At 40.3% G+C, this 17771-nt stretch overlaps 1 protein-coding gene across 2 annotated transcripts; it reads left to right on the top strand.

Moving 5' to 3' along the window:
* Positions 1-3973: 3973 nt before the first annotated feature.
* Positions 3974-12214, top strand: C12H16orf46 (chromosome 12 C16orf46 homolog). Of its 2 annotated transcripts, none has more exons than XM_045191971.3 (3): positions 3974-4270; positions 5628-5884; positions 7721-12214. In XM_045191971.3, the coding sequence occupies exons 2-3, from the start codon at positions 5675-5677 to the stop codon at positions 8720-8722; spliced, it is 1212 nt and encodes a 403-aa protein (XP_045047906.2). In that variant the 5' UTR covers positions 3974-4270; positions 5628-5674; the 3' UTR covers positions 8723-12214. The 2 variants fall into 2 exon arrangements, with proteins under 2 accessions (XP_045047906.2, XP_024411731.3); XM_024555963.4 differs by lacking the exon at positions 3974-4270 and adding an exon at positions 4284-4393.
* Positions 12215-17771: the final 5557 nt, after the last annotated feature.

The following is a 17771-nucleotide window of genomic DNA, read 5'->3' as shown; positions in this document are numbered from 1 at the left end:
ATCAGATAATACCATCTAGTGTGGTACCAAGATACTACTACTGGTCACCAAAATCTGGCTTCCTTTTCCTTCTGGAGATTTCGGAGGAAGTATAATCCCCACTTCTCCTTGAAGTCAGGCAGTACCTTGTGACTTGTTCCAGCGACTGACATGGGGACTGAAGTCGTATGTTACTTCCAGGCAGAAGCATCTAAGAGTCAGTGTGTGATTCCCCATGTTGGCTATCACAATTTGCTATGGTTTTCCATTATGGTGTCTCCATTAGTTCAATTCCAGAGTGAGGAGAATGTGGAGCAGAGTCTGTAGCATCGCTCAATAGACATGCAGCATGTATTAGAAATAAATTTTTGTTTTTTATCACTGAGGGAAAATTAGGAGTGCGTATTATCACAGCATTGCCTTGCCTATCTACACCAATACCAGGTAGCTCTGGTTCACAGACAGTGACCATGCCAAACTGAAGTGTACTCTGGTAAGGCCACCTGGCAGATGGAGCCTTATCTGGGACACACTAAAAACAAAACAAGCCCCCCTCCCCAATTTCAGAGTTTTATGGAGATTTAAAAAGTCAATTTCTAACTTCACTTTCATTAAAATGATAAAATAACCACATTATCACCTACTTGACCAAAGAAATTTAAAAAAATACAAAGTACCTTTCTGTACTAATATGACATCCTTTCTGTCTGTCTCTTCTTGTGTCTTTTGCTGTCCTTAGTTTCTCATCAGCTACTAGCCTTTTGGAAATTTATGTTCTTGGTCAGGTGGTCTCTATTTCACATAGTTTTTTTCTTTGGTCAACACTATTTATTTGCAAATTGTAGATATGGTCATTGTTCTCAGTTTACATTGATTTCAGCCCCTCCCACCTCATTTTAACTTTTATATAACACATCCATGAAAATAGCAACAGGAAATGTGTCCTTTTCCTGGACCCTGTTGTAATATTGGTGTGCCTTTGCCATTGGCCCTCTGTAGCTTAGTGGAAGTCTTTGTGTATTTCGGGAGGAGGACACTTTGTATTCTAAATTACAGATTGGTTTGGGCATTAAAGCTACATTTTTTAATATAATTACAATTTTTTATTAGTCATATTTTAAAAAGAAAAAACAGGTACAACCAATTTTTATACATTTTACATAATCTTCATTATCTGGAATATTAGAATTTCAACATGCAATTAATGAAAGCTACATCGATATTGCCAGATGTATGACAAAGAGGCATCTGGTAGCGTCTGTACTTGTCGGTTCATAAACAAACTGCATGATCATAGTACAGTGTCAGAGATCCAAAAGGCAAAGTCAGTTTTTTCTGAATTTCCAACCCATTATTTTGCAGTTCAGTAAATATAATAAGAAGGCCTTTAGTACTTTGACTTAAGAGTAAGTGGACAATTATTTATGGAGTTTCTCTAAATCACCTTCATAAACTCTATTCTCTGATTGTTATATCTTTGTGATACATCTGTTCTTTTTTAGTAAGTTCTCGTTCTTTAATCCAACTTAAAATTATACAAACTGTTTTATCTATTCTTTGATACATTTATTTCAGTTTGCTTAAGATCAAAATTTGTCCTATGCTCACTCCCACCATTATTCCATATTTCGTTCCTTGAACCACTCTGCCAATGTAATGACTTAAAATTTTTCCTATTACAGGAAACTTCACTCTTACATAAAAGTAGAGCGAAGAGTGCAGTCAACCCCCACGCCCTCATACCCTTCTACTACAAACAGAGCTTAAGGCCACTTTTATTTCATCTAACCACAACCACCACATGCCCCACCCCTGCCACCCTACTTGCAGGATTATTTTGAAGCAAATCAAAATGGCTTATGTTTAATTGGTAAGATAAAATAAATTATGTTACAGATGTTTTTGCCGAGCATTTCCTTTCTATTTCTCTCCTTAAGTGCTACCAGAAAAGATATTTTCAGGATCATAGTGGATTTCCGTAGGCTCTGTTTCACAGACTCTCATTCATCTTCTTTACTTCATGTCCAAATATCTTAAGTTCCTTGATCAGCTTTTCTTTGGGTTTATTTTTCTTTATCCAGGCATGTACTTTGGGGGCTTGGACCTCAGTCAACATTTTCTTGTTTGGTTTGAGTCACTTCAATAGTACATGTCAGAGTTTAAGACCTTCTGGACTACATCTGTGCGCCTTCCTGCTTTGTACCCCAAATCCGATAAAACCCTCCTAGCATTTTCTCTATGATATTTGTGTTTTCTTAATATGATTTTCTTGGAAAACATTTATAAGGACTTTGACTTATGCTTCCTACCAGTGATTCTCAAATAGAATCAGGTTGTAAAGCTCACTGGGCATCAAGAAGTGGAATAGCATGGGCTCTTGATTTACTTCAAATCTGTAAAGTAGGCATAATTTTACCATCAGAAAATATGAGTATTATATCAGTGCGGGTTTCTGCATTCCAACAGAAAAGTAAAACAACATAATTTGTAAGTCACTTTTCTGCTCTTTTAGTTGATCTTTGATTGCTTCTTGTACATTTCTATTCATCATCTCTTATAAGAGATAGAAGACAAGAAAAGCTAGAAGGTAATAAACCTTGAAGTCACATTTATAGGAGGAAAACTTAAAATTAAGACTATGCTTCCCACTAACTGAATTTTTTTCTCATTAGGAAAAGACCACCCATACTCTGTTTTAGTTGTGGAGAATCTTGATTGGTTTGAAGAATACCGGGGTTCTGGAGGAGCACCTAGAAATCTGGTATGTAGGAATCTGACCATTTGAGTAAGAATACTATGCTTACTGACTCAGAGGTGATCCTTATCACCTTATCTCCTTAGTTTTCAGTCATAAGGAGTCAATATAGTTCCCATGACACCCCATTAAATGAGTAAAGTACTTATAAAATGTAATATATAACAAATACATCAAGCACTCATAACAATGCTTGGCAAATAGCAGGAGCTGTGTAACAATAAGTTTTATTATTGTTATTATTGTAACCTTGGCTTGTTTTGGCACTTTGTAATATAATGTGACTGGAACCTCTTCTGGTGCCCTCACTGGGTCCAATTCTACTGACTCCAAAATAGGGCTTACCCAATATTGTGTCCTTGGCCTCTGCTGTTGCTCTCTTTAGATATACAGAGATATAAAGTCGTCCACTAAGATTTCACATTTCTCACAGCATGTAAGAAATAGTTGAAGGCACCGGAGATGGTCAATCTAAAAGAGAGGAGTACATGGAACTTTTTCATAGGGCTCTTGGGAGGCTGAGGCAGTGGGCCATCTCTGGGTCAATGATTCTTCAACCTTTTGTAGTGACAGACTGCATTGTGACTCTGATGTAGGCCCTTCCCTGAAAAGTCATTGGCCATCTTCAGGGGCATCATAGATTTTGTTAATCCCACTCAAGGATGGGAAAGCTTCTCATCACACAGCTTTGCTCTGGAGGGCAAAACGAGGCCCAGGGAGTCTAGGATGTTGATGGGGCAGGAAAAGCAGTCTTGGTTCAATATAAGGAAGAACTTTCTAACAGAGCAGTAGTTCTCCAACTTTGCTGGATTTTAGAATCATCTTGGGTGATTTTAAAAATCCTTATGGCTGGGGTGTGCCCCTACCAATTGTAATCAGAATCTCTGTGGGTGGGGTCTGGGCGTTTTTAGTTTTTTGTAAAGCTCCTCAGATGATGCCAAAGTGCTGCCAAGTTTGAGACCCAGGTAATTAGAGCATTAAATTACTTTGCCATTGGAGCAGCCTCTCTAAGTAGTCTTCTCAATGGAGATACTTTAAGCAAAAAAACTTTTCTTATTGATTCAAACATTCTAGAGCTACTTAGCCTTTCCTGAACAATATTTATTCCTTTGTTATAATAACCTGAAGTTTAAAGTTATTTTATTATTTAATAAGTGGCTTCATTTTTGATTCTCTGCTTTTCCCCTTTTGAACTATATGCTTATTAGGTCTGTGGAGTTCTGTGGTATAAATGTATTTGTAATTCAGAACCGAACAAGGTCAGATTATATTTATAGGAGCTTTTTTGGCCTAGAGATTGACTTTCACACACATCCGCTGCAGGTCTTTTGGCCTGAAAGTGAAATTTCATAATATAAGAGGCTCAGGATGCTTTGCACAATCTGCCACATCCTCAGTCATCTGTTTGTAAGTAAAATAGCACTCTCAGTTTTTAGTCACTTGTAATATAAGTTTTTTCTTTTCAGATCTCATTAATTTCCTCTGATGTCATATTGGAAAAGATCAGGATGTCCAAAGATATTTAACGTTCCATAGGTAAATGGAACTTTATTACCATCAAAATATCACTTTAAGCCTAAGTGAAAAAGCTGAATTGGTAACTGATCAGATACCATTATAAGAAGTTACTTATCTCTGCCTCAACAGAAAATGAAAAGTGTGAGTTTCAGGCAGGGTCGTGTTGGAGTGTGAGAATGCAAGCTGTGTGGTTCCCAGTGAACTCTATCTCATTACAAGGAAGAACTTCCTCAAGAAGGCACTGACTGTTCATTAGCACTCAGCTGGGTCATTGGTGGTCACTGCTTAAGCATTAGAGTCATCTGTGCAGTTCATGGGGTCCCCAGGAGGAACATCTGTCCATGGGAAAGTGTTATAATCATGCCCTTCCTTTTATATATGAGTGCATGGACCCAGAAAGGTAACTCATCTAAGCCTCACACAGCTAATAAAAAGGATTGGAACCCTGGCTGTTTGGCACTTGAGGTTGTGCTCATAATCAGGATTATAAATTTCCTAACACTTTGGCTGGATTATAAATGCCAAGTCCCATTTTTCAACTTGGAAAAGCATCAATTAAGGATAGATTTAATAATTGCTATCATCATCACTATCACCACCACCAGTACTGTCACCTTCCCCTACTGTGTTAGTTTCCTAGTGCTACAAAGGACCACAGACTGGGTGGCTTAAACAACAGAAATCTATTATCTCACAGTTCCAGAGGCTTGATGTCCAAAATCGAGGTGTCAGCAGGGTTGATTCCTTCTGAAGACGGTGAGGGGAGGGTCTGTTCCAGGCTTCTTGCCTTTGCTTATAAATGGGCATCTTTTTCCTGTGTCTCTTCGCATCATCTTCCCTCTATGCATGTTTGTGTCCAAATTTCCCATTTTAATAAGAACACCAGTCATATATGGTGGATTAGGGTGAACCAATTGAGCTTAGAGCACATGGTCTACCAGTTTCCTCAGAAGCCTTAGGATCCCCAAGGTGATATCCAAAGTTGGGAAGGGAAAGAAGAGGCTGGGGTACCTAAATCACAGTGTCCACTGCAGTTTTTTTGTTATTAGCACAATATCATTTGGGCATTTTTGGAGTTGGGGGTAGGGATGCTTAAACCTACATTGCTTACCGCAGTCTGTACTCCATCATGGGATAGAGCCTGGGTTAACGTCTTCCTCTCCTCTCTTCATCACCTCCAACTTTGGTCTAATCATATCCATAAGTCTTTAACTAAAATTAGACTTACCTTTTATAATGTCAATCGCTGGCAATGGATGGTTTTGTAATATTTCTTCTGAATTAATTCCTAAATGTGTTAAAGATATTGCGCCCAAGTTCTTCTTTTTTTTTTAAGTATTAAAAAACTGAGTTCAGTTCACCTTCCAAACTACAGGAAGAAGATGTTGAAAACTTTAAACAACCATCAGAGTAATAACAGTAATGGATCTCTCTCAGAAAAATGAGACTGAGATAGAAAATAGTGAAAATAATGAAATTCAAAGCACAGAAGAAACTGAATTAACCTATACTTGTCCAGATGGAAGAAGGGAAAAGAATCATGTTTGTTGTCTTCTCAATATCAGCAACATTACGCTTGAAGAAGATGAAAAAGCCCGCAAGTTTGTTATTGGAACTGGATGGGAAGAAGCAGTGAGTATCTTCTTGAGTTGGGTCTCTTGCACATCGGTGTTCTGATACAAGCCTTTTTACTTTTTTCAAAAGCAGTTACTATTACCAAAAAACGTGTAAGCAATGAAATACAGAACCCTTTGGAATATAAGTAAAATGTTAATGATGAGGATAGCAGTGCCTCTTACTGAGTATTTATGGCCACTTGGTATCGGCAAGCACAGTTCTAAGTACTTCACGTGCAGCACTTCATTCAACCTCACACCAGTCCTGTGCGGCAGGTATTGTGACCAGCCACACTATTTGGACAAGGATACTGAGGCACCCAGAGGGTAAAATAATGCACTGAAGATCATGCTGCCCAGGGCCAAGGTCTTCTGGACTCCAGAACCTTAGCTCCTTAACTACTGTACTAAACTGCCCAAGAAACCTGAGATTTCTGTCCTGTGGTTCTATTCAGAATCCTGTTTAATCTTAAATTGTCCTTAGAATCAAGAATAGAATCCTAAATTTAGAACTATAAGGAAATTTAATCTAATCTAAAGTTTCTTAGGTGACACTTGGCAATGTCACAGCAGGGTATGAGGGGGAAGAGGTGCTACCGGCATCCAATGGGTCAAGGCCAGGAATGCTGCTCCACATCATACAATGTCCAGGATAGTGCCCATCACTAGGAATACTCCCGCCGTATCAGAGTTCAGGCTGCTATAACTCTGTTCAGAGTTCAGAATACCATACACAGGCTGGCTTAAGCAACAGTTATTTCTCACAGTTCTAGAGGGTGGAAGTCCAAGATCAGGGTGCCAGCCCCAGCATGGTGGGGTTCTTGGTGAGGACCCTCTTCCAGACTGTGCCCTCACATGACCTTCTTTGTGGTGTACAAGAAGAGAGAGAGAGAGAGAGAGAGAGAGAGAGAAGGAGAAAGGGAGAGATCCCTTGACTCCTCTTTTTCTTATAAGGACACTGATCCCATCATGAGAGCCCTGCCCTCTTGACCTCCCCTAAGCCTAACTACCTCAAATGCCCCACCTCCAGGTACCACATCACATTGGGGTTTAGGGCTTCAGCCTAGGAATTTTGGAGGGACACAAACACAGTCCATAACAAGTCCCAAATATTGGTAATGCCAAGGTTGAGAAATCTCAGTCTACTTGGTTTATTTTATAAATGTGGAAACTGAGGCCAAGGCAAGACCCAATGGTTTGCCCAGTGGTTCACCCAGGTCTGCTTGACAGTTGAAAGAATCATGTCTTCAAGAGCCCTTCTCTAGTACTTTCTCTATTGTATCACCCCACCACTACCTTAAGCATTTATGACCTTCCAAACACATACTCCCATGCCTGATAAGTCAGGGCTATAGGTTGCCCTATTTAAGATTTTAAAACTTTCTAAGCTGAGAAGGTTCCGTTTACTACCAAAGGTAACTACTTTGAAATATACATGTAATGGCTGTTGGCATAGACCTACCTTTGCTCATCCTTTCTCCCTCTAGCCTCTCCATGTAGCAGTCTCCCTTGGGTGTGGTAAACCAAGCCTGGAAGTACAGCAAAGCCTGGTACAGGGGACAAGGACAAATAGTTTTGGGTTAATTTTTATTTAATAGTTCCAAATTTATTTTACTGTACATCTGAAAAACATAGCCCATTAAGGTGGCCATTTACAGATACAATTGCTTAGTATTTTATAAATCCTATTGCTAGTATTTCAGATTTTAAAATACTATTGCTCAATATGAGGCTAAAATAGGTATTTAAAATATCAGTTCAAATAGGATGGCCAAAATGGGGATGTGGCCAAAATTGGGGTGGCTAGAATTTGGGCAGCTCAGCTGAGATTAACACACTGCTGTATTTGCAGGTTCAAGGCTGGGGAAGGGTTTCTCCAACTGCCTGCATTTGGCCCAGGAAGAAGATTAAAAAGGCGAAGGTGGGAGAAAGTGCCAGCAGCTGCTTACTCTGTGTCAGTCTCTCCCACGGGATCCCTGAGACCAAGCCTCAGTCCGAGGCCGGGAAGTTGGAGTCTGGGGCTCTGGCTGAGGCAGACCTCGAAAGGGATGGAAGCAGCCCCTCCCAGGCTCAGAGCCAGGAGCTCAAAGACCCCACCAATGCCTCCAGGGAGAGTGGCAAGATGTGTTTTCCCTCCTACAATCAGGGAGAGAAAAAAAATCTGCAAATAAAAGAGTTTATTTGGTGCATGGAAAAGTGGGCCACGCCAGAGACTGTTAGGGCCAAGGGCCCCAGCGGAGGTGCCGACCGGGGTCATTCTATCTCAGACTCATGGAATTCCAAGGCCCTTTTAATTCTGCCTCCTCTGAAGGCTTCAGCCCCAACTGGCTTGGGTGTTCTGGGTAAGAAGAGTAAGAACTTTCTCTTGCAGCCAGAAGAGAAGGTGCTGCGTGTGGAAAAGGATGAGTGTGTGGCTTGTGCATGTGAACTGAAAACAGTTGACAGGAAAGATGGAAAGAGACCCATTGAGCTGGCCAAGCACCTTAAGGTCAACTGCATGCAGCCTTTTCCTCCCCCAGTGGTCGGGACATCCCTAGTGGCCAATCCAGAGAGGGGCTGCCTACACTGGTCCATTCTGCCTGAGAAAAATCTGCTGTGCCCTCCCCATTGCAATAATGCTCGCAATCTCACCACTATGCAGCTTTTTCAGAGACAGGGAGTGCGAAACTACAAAGCCAAATTCAAAGCCAGGGAGCCCAGACCTCTCATGAATACTCAAAAGTGCATTCCCAAGGAGGCCAAGCAGGAAAACAGGCACCATATATTGGAGACCAATGTGTTCCCAGGACCTCTCTTGCCATCTCTCACAGTGAGCAGAGTTGTTATTCCTGTATCCACTCACAGATTCCTCTGAATTGCCACAATGTAATTCCCTGGGCATAAGCACCTTTGAAACCCATTCATCCTCTCTTTCTCTTCTGTCCCCACTCCATTCTCTTTTCTTCCTTTCCCTCATCTCACCTCCCCTTCTCTTCTCTTTTCTCATCCTTTTTTTCCCTCTTCTTTCCTCCCCCTTTGTCCTTTTTTTGTAGTAGAACCAGAGGAAATAAACTTATTGTATGGGTTTTGATTTATTCTCAAAACACCCATATTTATGTGTTACCTGCTTCAGTTGCTCAGTCATTTACAAAATGCAAACTGGTAATGCCAGTTTCAGCCGCTGCCCGCCTTACAGCTCCTCTCCCACTGGAAGCCAAGTGGATGGTGGGGAATCTGAAAAGGGCCTCTCTCGGTGATGCCCCCGTGCATCCTTGAGCCCACTGCGCTCTTTCTGCCCTACCCCAGTGCCTTAAGCTAAGTGTACTGGGCTTGTTTGGAGGAAGTTATTTCCTGATAAACCAGGCAGATATCTGTCTGCTGCCTCATTTTCTCTTGCAACAAAGATCTGAAACGTTGCTTTAATAGAAAACTCCAGTCTGTGTCTAACTAGATATCCTTGTGTTCCAGATGACGTATGCTTATATTATATCCATGGGTACACCATATCCATTGGCGCTATGTGTCCAAAGTGACGTAAATCCATGGGTTTACCATACTTATTGTATCCTATGTATCCAAAGTGATATGTCCTTATATTGTAGCCTCACGCTAATCTGTGTCTGAGAAGTTTTAGCCAAAGTTCCACAAAATCCATCTTGGAAAGGAGCTTAAGAATAGTTATTTGAAAAAAGATCACTGTGATTATTGTCACCCCACATACTTCCTCCAGCCTTACTTTGCATTTAATATTTTGGAACTGGACGACCCCAGAGAGACACAGAGTATGGTTGTTACTTTCTCCTGTCTCCCCCTTCATTTTACTCCAATGCATGTTTCCTGGAGTTGTATATAAATTAAACATTGTTTGTAAATGAATTATATTTTAAATGCCAAGTGAGCAGAGAAATGGTCTGGAAAAAAAAAAAACCCTTTGTAATATGAATAACCATCTAGCTGCTCTGTAATTACAGTTTGAATTCGCTTAAGGTAGGTTGTACTTGAACTCTGGACTTTCCATGCCCTAAATGATGACTATTTGTAAACATCTGCTTTCTGTAAATACTCTTTATTTGAGGTTGTTTGTTTTGTTGGTTTGTTTTCCTGGAACACTGGGAATGCAGGGATGATTATAGTACAGCAGTCATTAAAAGGTATATTTTTGCCTACTTTGGTTGGACACTCCTTTACAGTCTAGAAGCAATTTTTAGGTTCTTGTCATCCCTTCTTCCCTGAATAACTATCTGTTTTCCATCCCCAAGAAAAGGCCCTGATTTCCCACTGTTTCTGGACAGCGGGGGTGTTGGGCCCGGTATGTTTGAGGACACTCTAGCAATGGCAGCCTGCCCACCTAAGTCTGTGGGTTTTCAAGCCCCCTTTTACAAGCAGCAGAATATTAAGCCCAATATGTGAAACAATCAAAAGCATTTGGTTGGGAAGGAAGAATATGGACCAGCATGAGTGAAGGTTGGAGCCCCACCTAGTCAGCCCAGATGTGCTTTTGAGGTCCTGAGTCAGTTGGAAAACACTGATGTAAGTTACAACCAAATATTTCTTTCTTATGAAATACTCTTTTGTTGAGATGGGGTTGTAAATTCTACCAATTTGGGGGTAAACATATAGCAATAATTTAGAATTAAGAGGAAGGTCAGTCTGAACAAAGGAATGGCCCAATTTACTAAAGATTCATGGTATCATTCTTTTTGAGCAAATAATTTGGCAAACAAAATATTGAGTAGAACAGTCCTCTGTGAATACATATGAATGTTCTGTTGGTATCTCTTTGTGAGGTAATTATCCAAGTATCTGATAAAGTCCCTTTGGGATCCTATTTGCATTAGCCCATGTTTAGTTTCTCTGTGGACAAAGTCACTTTAAGCCTTGTCCCAATTTCCATTCAGATTGAATAGGACGCCCAAACTGGTCTTTGATGTCCAAGTCTAGATAAAGGCTAAATGTTTGCTGGAATGCAGTCCCCACTAGGGATCTAGTTCACTAAGGAAACTTGCAGGGTAAATCTTGCTGTTTAAGGTGTCAAGCACGTTCTAACACAGGTGAGCAGCCTTCTTCCTCCCTCAAGGTGATGATTGATTAGGTCTGATTCCTTTAGTCCTTTCCAAACCAGGAATGGAGAGCTCTGTGTTTCATCCCTCATTCTATTATTTTTGGATGTCATCTTGAAAACTTAAAAATCACAAAGTAGAATTGTGGGAGCATCTGACACAGGGCCAGAGGTCACCTACTGGGTGAGGATGGGTGAAGCCTGGGGATGCTGCTGAGGGTCTAGGTGAGGCAGGGGAGGGGCCAGAGGGGCAGGAGACCTTGGACAAACAGAATGTCAACCTGAGAGTCGAGGGAGTGGCATGTTTGAAGGGCAAGGGGGAGACTAAATTTATTCTGATTCTAGACCTGGCTGTATACATTTGGACAAATACACAGGACTTTGGCTACTCAGGGAGACTTTCCCTAATTTTTAGTTTTATTCTTTTTTATTCTGGGCTTTGCTCCTATTGTGAAATTTACCTGTACTTCAAAGATCATGCTATAAAGTAATTTGAACCCAGAATCAAATTTGTTTTCAGTCTTCCCCTCTAAGTGTAGGAGCCTCAGGACCCAGAGAGACCACAGAAGCCCCAGCTGGCCAAGCAGGCCAAACTGCACTGCTGGAAGCCTCGAATCTGGGGCTTTTTGGGTGTCTGGACTTGCATCCACTTGGTACTATAGATTAGGGGCTGCTGAGAAGCAAGGTGGAGAGGAAAGAAACAGAGGGGTTCCTGGGGCTGTGACAGAGGGCAGACCAGGGCGATTGCTGGTGCCACAGAGAACACTTTTCTGCTGCCGCTCTGCTCCGCTAACAGGAGCCATGAGAGACTCAATGTCAGGCTCCTGCCGCCAGGGCTAAACTCTGCCCTGAGTTCTACCAGCCAGTCACACAATACAATGATTCCACTGGTTTTCAAGGTGTTGGTCTTTCTAGGAGTGCAGACCTTTTGGGCATTCTCTCTTTTTATCCTGAGCATATGCATGCGTGTCAGGGATCAGTTTCTTCTGTAACCCGAGGAGAATCCAGTCAACAGCGAGGTGGAGTTTAGTTAGGCCAGGGTGAGGTCTGAGCATGGTGTCTGGAGGCTCCAGTATGTCCCCCAGGAGGGGCACAGTTGGAGCACTGGGTGGAAAATACCACATAAGGCAGGAAGGAGGGCTGGAGAACGTCATTCCTTCCTGTAAGATGGGAACAGCTTGAGACATACGATGTGGCGAGGATGTGGTAATGTATGTAAAATGCCAGCAGAAATTTATGGTTTTCTTGAATCTATTGATCAGATCAAATATAAATCGCTGGATCATTTATTTCCTCTTAATGAATAAACTGACTTCAAAATTGTATAGAAATCCTATGGCTATGGGGAGTTGTTATTTGGAGCTTGATGGGTCTTTACATTTTTTTTTTAGATTTTATTTTATTTTTTTATTTTTAGAGAGAAGAAGGGAGGGAGAGAGGGAGAGAAACCATCGACTGGTTGCCTCTCGCATGCCCCCAACTGGGGTCCTGGCCTGGGACCCAGGAATGTGCCCTGATCAGGTATCAAAACTGTGATTTTTGGGTTTGCAGGCTGGCACTCAATCCATTGAGCCACACAAGCCAGGGCGGGTCTTCATTCTTTAATAGTCCTCCAAACTCGGCTTTGTAACTTGTCGACTAAGGCTCTTAGCTTGGGACCCTGTCAGTCAATCTACGGACCATCTTCATTCCCTGGTCCTTTTCCTCCTTTGGTTTTGCCTGAATTTTCACTGCGCCAGTCTAAACACCACCACTCTGTAGAGTAATGCCATGTTTCTTGTACTGATTTTTGTGTCATCTGCTGAGGTATTACAGAAAAAATGTACTTTTCAAGTTCAATCTCTGAGATCAAAGCTGTTGTATATCCTCTTGTCTTAGGATAATTCCAGTGTCCAGGCAATAAGTAAAAATAGACTCATCTTCTTCCTTTTTTTCCTAGGAGCTGAGAATGAGGCATTTGGAGCTATGGTGCTCCAACTGTGCCCCTCCTGGGGGACTTACTTTTATTTAATACCCCAGCTTTGCCACAGGGCGTTGCTGTCTTTGCCCTATGAAATGAAGGGATTGATACCTAAAGTCCTTTCTATTTCTGTCATTTTAGCATAGTTAACTTGCCTGCAAACACTACTAGAGACTCAAAGTGGCAAATAGTTCTTTCTGTCACAGATCTGTGATCATATTTGCTCTGGATCCTGAACTTCGTAATGTGAAATTTAAAAAAAAATCTAAGTGAATTTCAATTTGTATATTTCAGAAGTTGCTGATAGTAAAAATTATAGAGATTAAATTTTTTTTTTTTATGTAAGACTATGAGGATTCAACCTTCTCTACTAATATATATTGGGTTGGCCAAAAAGTCTGTTTAGTTTTTTTGTGAAATAAAAAAATACATTTTTCATTTTCACCAATGACTTTATTGACTGGATATTTTGAGTATGTTGGCTATCCCCTGCATGGTATAACATTGATTGTTCTTAATTAATGGCTTGATTTGACTTTTGACCGCTGTCAACTTCAACTGGTCTGCCAAACTGTGGAATATCATCCAGGGAGAAATCTTCAGCACGAAACTTCACAGACCACTTTTGACACATTCAATCAGTCACAGCACCTTCTCCATACACTGCACAAATACTTTTGCATTTTAGCTGCATTTTTGCCTTTCTTGAAATAAAGCATGATGTGCTAAAAAATGTTGCATATTTCCTCCCATCTTCAATATTAAAATGGCTACATAAAAATTCACCAATTTTGATAAGTTTTTTAAATGCACACTGATATGACAACTGTCACAATACAATCTGACAAGATTGTTTTGAATGAAGTTAAAGACAATTAAGCTCTACTAAAGCCATCTTACAGAAAAAAACAAATGAAGTTTTTGGCCAACCCAATACTTTCAAAAAAACATACATACTTAAAGAATCCAGCAGCCCAGCTTGATAATGTACCTACCACATACCTAAAGTTCCACTTCAACAAGTGGCTTATTGCTAGGGTAGGGCTTTTCAACCTTGGAACTGTTGGCATTTGGGGCTGGGTAATTCTTTGTGGAGGGGGCTGTTTTGTGCATGGTGGGGTGTTTAGCAATATTCCTGGTCTCTACACACTAGATGCCAGCAGTTAACCCCACAAGGGCAAAACTGATCCAGTTGAGAACCACTGCTGGGAATTAGTAATTCCAGAAACCAATGCCTTTGTTTGCAGCTTCTCTGACAGCTTTGCTTACAGAGCAAGCAGAAACCTTGCCACAGAGGTGAGGGAAATGTGGGAGATCTGCTTGTTGCATCCTGGGAAGCACAGGTACTCTGGATGTAAAGCCCTATGGTGCTCTCAGTTTTGACCTGGGCCTCCAGGGTCCTCTGGTGTCACCTGCCTAGGTCCTCTCCTGAAGGAAGTGACGGCCAGCCTGCTCTTCTCTGAGAGAATCTCTCTTACAGCAGCAGTAGGGCATATTAAGCCAGCACTAGGAAGAGCTGTTGGCATTCACTTATCCCTCGAAGAATGTACATTACTGTTTTGACAAGGGGTTCAAGAAAATTCTAACATGTTAATGTATTTACATTTAATGCCGTTATTAGGAAATCTGTTTAAGCAATAGTCTCTTCACGTACACTGTGCTAAATCATTGTAAATATTAAGAGGCAGCCAGCACTGTATATGACATACCTTATTAACCATTGGCAAATTGATACTTCACAAATACACATGAAAATGACTTTTTCTTCCTTTTAGTTCAAACTACAGGCATTTCTTTTGACAAATCAATACTTCACACATATTAAAATGACTTTTTCTCCCATTTAGTTCAAACTACAGGCCTTTCTTCCCTGTGTATTTGTTAAAATGAGACAATTTATGTTTACTAAAACTTAAAATAGCGAACCTGAAAACATACTATAAACTAGTCTTATTTTCAGCACCACAGAAGGGTTATGACTATTAGCCAAGCCTCTAAATGTGAAAGAACTGTTAGTAATTTCATTTGTTTTAATCTGCAGGTTGCTCTGAAGAAAACTAGTAATTTCTGGATAAAACATTTAATTTGGGATAAATATCACTGGTCCTTGTGACGGCTTAGTTTCTGAGGCTAGTCACCCAAATCCTCTTGATTGATTTTTCTGATGTAATTTCAGGAAAATAGAATGTCAGAAAAATACATTATATGGAAGCTATTTAGAGAACTTTTTTTACAAAATGATTTTGCTTATTTACTTTTAGAGAAAGGGGAAGAGAGGGAGGAAGAGAAGGGAGAGAAACATTAGTCAGTTGCCTCTCGCACACGCCTAACTGGGGACCTGTCCTGCAACCCAGGCATGTGTCCTAACTGGGAATTGAACTGGTGATCTCTCAGTTTGCAGGCTGGCACTCAATCCAGTGAGCCACACCAGCCAGGGCTATTTAGAGAACTTTGTATATATTTTTAATTTTATTTTTAATTTTTATTTTTTGTTAAAGACTTTATTTATGTATTTTCAGAGAGAGGAGAAGGGAGGGAGAAAGAAAGGGAGATAAACATCAATTGGTTGCCTCCTGTTTGCCCCCAAATGGGGACCTGGCCCACAACCCAGGCATGTGCCCTGACAAGAAATCAAACCAATGACATTTCAGTTTGCAGGCCGGCTGAGCCACATCAGCCAGAGCTATATTATTTTTTTAAAAGGCTTTATTTATTTTTAGAAAGAGGGAAGGCAGGGAGAAACAGATCAATCACTTGCTTCTTGCACGCAACCCAGGCATGTGCCCTGACTGGGAATCAAACTGGTGACCTTTTGGTTTACAGGCTGGCACCCAATCCACTGAGCCGCGTCAGCCAGGGGTATTTAGAGAAGTATAAATCTAAAGACTTACTACTTGGGCACATATCTCATTAGAGAATAGTGAGTTAAGTGGTTTTAAAAAATACCACATCTTACCAAAAAAAAGGTGAAAAAGAAAATTGATACAAGTTTACAATTCATTGATAGTACTAGACTCTCAAATATAGCTAAATAAATATTATCATAAGCTGAAATAAGATAATATAGAATAAGTAATTCCTAAAGCATAGTTTGCCAAAGTTTGGTTGGTTTCTCAAAAGTGTAATATAAAATCTTAATTTTGAAGGCTCACTTTTTCACTAAGGAAAAGTTATTGAGGAGCATTTTAAGGTTAAATATCCTTCTGTGATAAGTTAATTCAGATACATAGACTTCTGCCAGATTTTTACTGCGGTGTGAACTCTACATTTTCTGAAGTTGCTAAATTTCTCGTTACAGCACAGGAAAAAGAAGATAAAGTAGGAGAGGGATCAGTTTCGAATTCAGACTTAAGCAGCAACATGTTTAAGATGCAATCATAAAACCAAGTATTTCACCCAGGACGTGAAAAAAATCAGTGGGTCACCAGAAAGCAAAGAGTAAAAAGCCGCAAGCAGGAGCAGTAAGAAGATGCCAGGCTTGGAACAGGTCTTTTTGACACATACCATACTACCAAGCTCACTCCTTTAGGAAAAAGAAAAAGTCTCTGTTCACATTGAGGTAACTTATGTACTTTTGAGAATGACAAAGTTATCATGGAGATACATTTTTTCAAAAATTTTTTCATTTTCTGAAACAATCTCACTGATAAATTAAAAAGAGTATCGCTTGTGTTAATTTTGTTATTTTTCCAGTCTTATGTCCTGTAATATTATTAACTTGCTTGAGAGTAAGTTACCAAAAATTAATGGAAGGGCCTTGGCAATAGTCTTTCCTATACTAGCTGAACTTCACTATTTTTAAATTTGTGGATTCAGAGTAAAATTACAAATGTGCTTCTTAGTAATAAGGCAAAAGAAAACTTGCAGTTTTTTCGTAAGTTTGTTCAAAGAGCTGAATGAATATTGGTACTCTTCCAGTTCAAGTATTATAGAAAATGCTTTCACTTATTCACATCACTTGGGCACTTGCTCTTTTCAAACATGCATATTTTTTATTTAAATTTTTATTTATTGTTAGATATTGACTTGATGTCCCACTTATTTATTCATTCATTAGTTCTTATATGTGCCCTGACCAGGGATTGAACCCACAACGTTGGCGTACTGGGATGACACTCTAACCAACTGAGCACCCAGCCAGGGCCAAATATACATATTTTCTAAAAAAGATTTTATTTGTAGAGAGAGGGGCTGGGAGGGAAAGAGGGAGAGAAATATCCATCTGTGAAACATCGATTGGTTGCCTCTCACGTCCCCAACCAGGGGCCTGGCCTGCAACCCAGGCATGTGCCCTGACCAGTAATTGAACTGGAGACTTTTTGGTTTGTGGGACCACACCAAACCGACTGAGCAACACCAGTCAGGGCCAAACATGCATATATTTAAATGTAGTACCCACATTTGTTAATGTTTGAGAACTCTGACAAACTGAGAATCCTCTCCATTTGCTCTTGAGCCTGCCTCTTAATAATCAGTGTATCTACTAATAAATATAGTTCCCATGACTGAGAGTATCCTTTGGATGTAAACATTGCAAAACAATAGTATGAAGCAGACTATCTTCTTGGCCATAAGAACATTATACTACCCAATGTTTGCTGAAGAAACTGGATCAAAATTCACTTACCAAATTGTTTTATATGTTGGGAGTATGTATAAAAGATTGACATGTCCTCTCCTAGTGCCAAATCTAATCAGTGGTACTTTAACACACTTAAGATGAGAATGCACACACACACCTCATGAAATACAAGGGAAATACAACTGCATAATACTCGAGACTTCAAAGACTTCATCCCTAAATGCCCCCAAATTTACATGAGCCTTCTGAGGACAAGTTTGAGAAGCACTGATTTAAATATGCTAGCAAGTACTCTTCGGAGTCAGTATTAGATGGCAGGATTT

The sequence above is a fragment of the Desmodus rotundus genome, chromosome 12 (assembly GCF_022682495.2).
Source record: "Desmodus rotundus isolate HL8 chromosome 12, HLdesRot8A.1, whole genome shotgun sequence".
Classification (NCBI taxonomy): Eukaryota; Metazoa; Chordata; class Mammalia; order Chiroptera; family Phyllostomidae; genus Desmodus; species Desmodus rotundus.
Note: the sequence above shows the minus strand (reverse complement) of the source record. Positions and strands in the feature narration are given on the sequence as shown.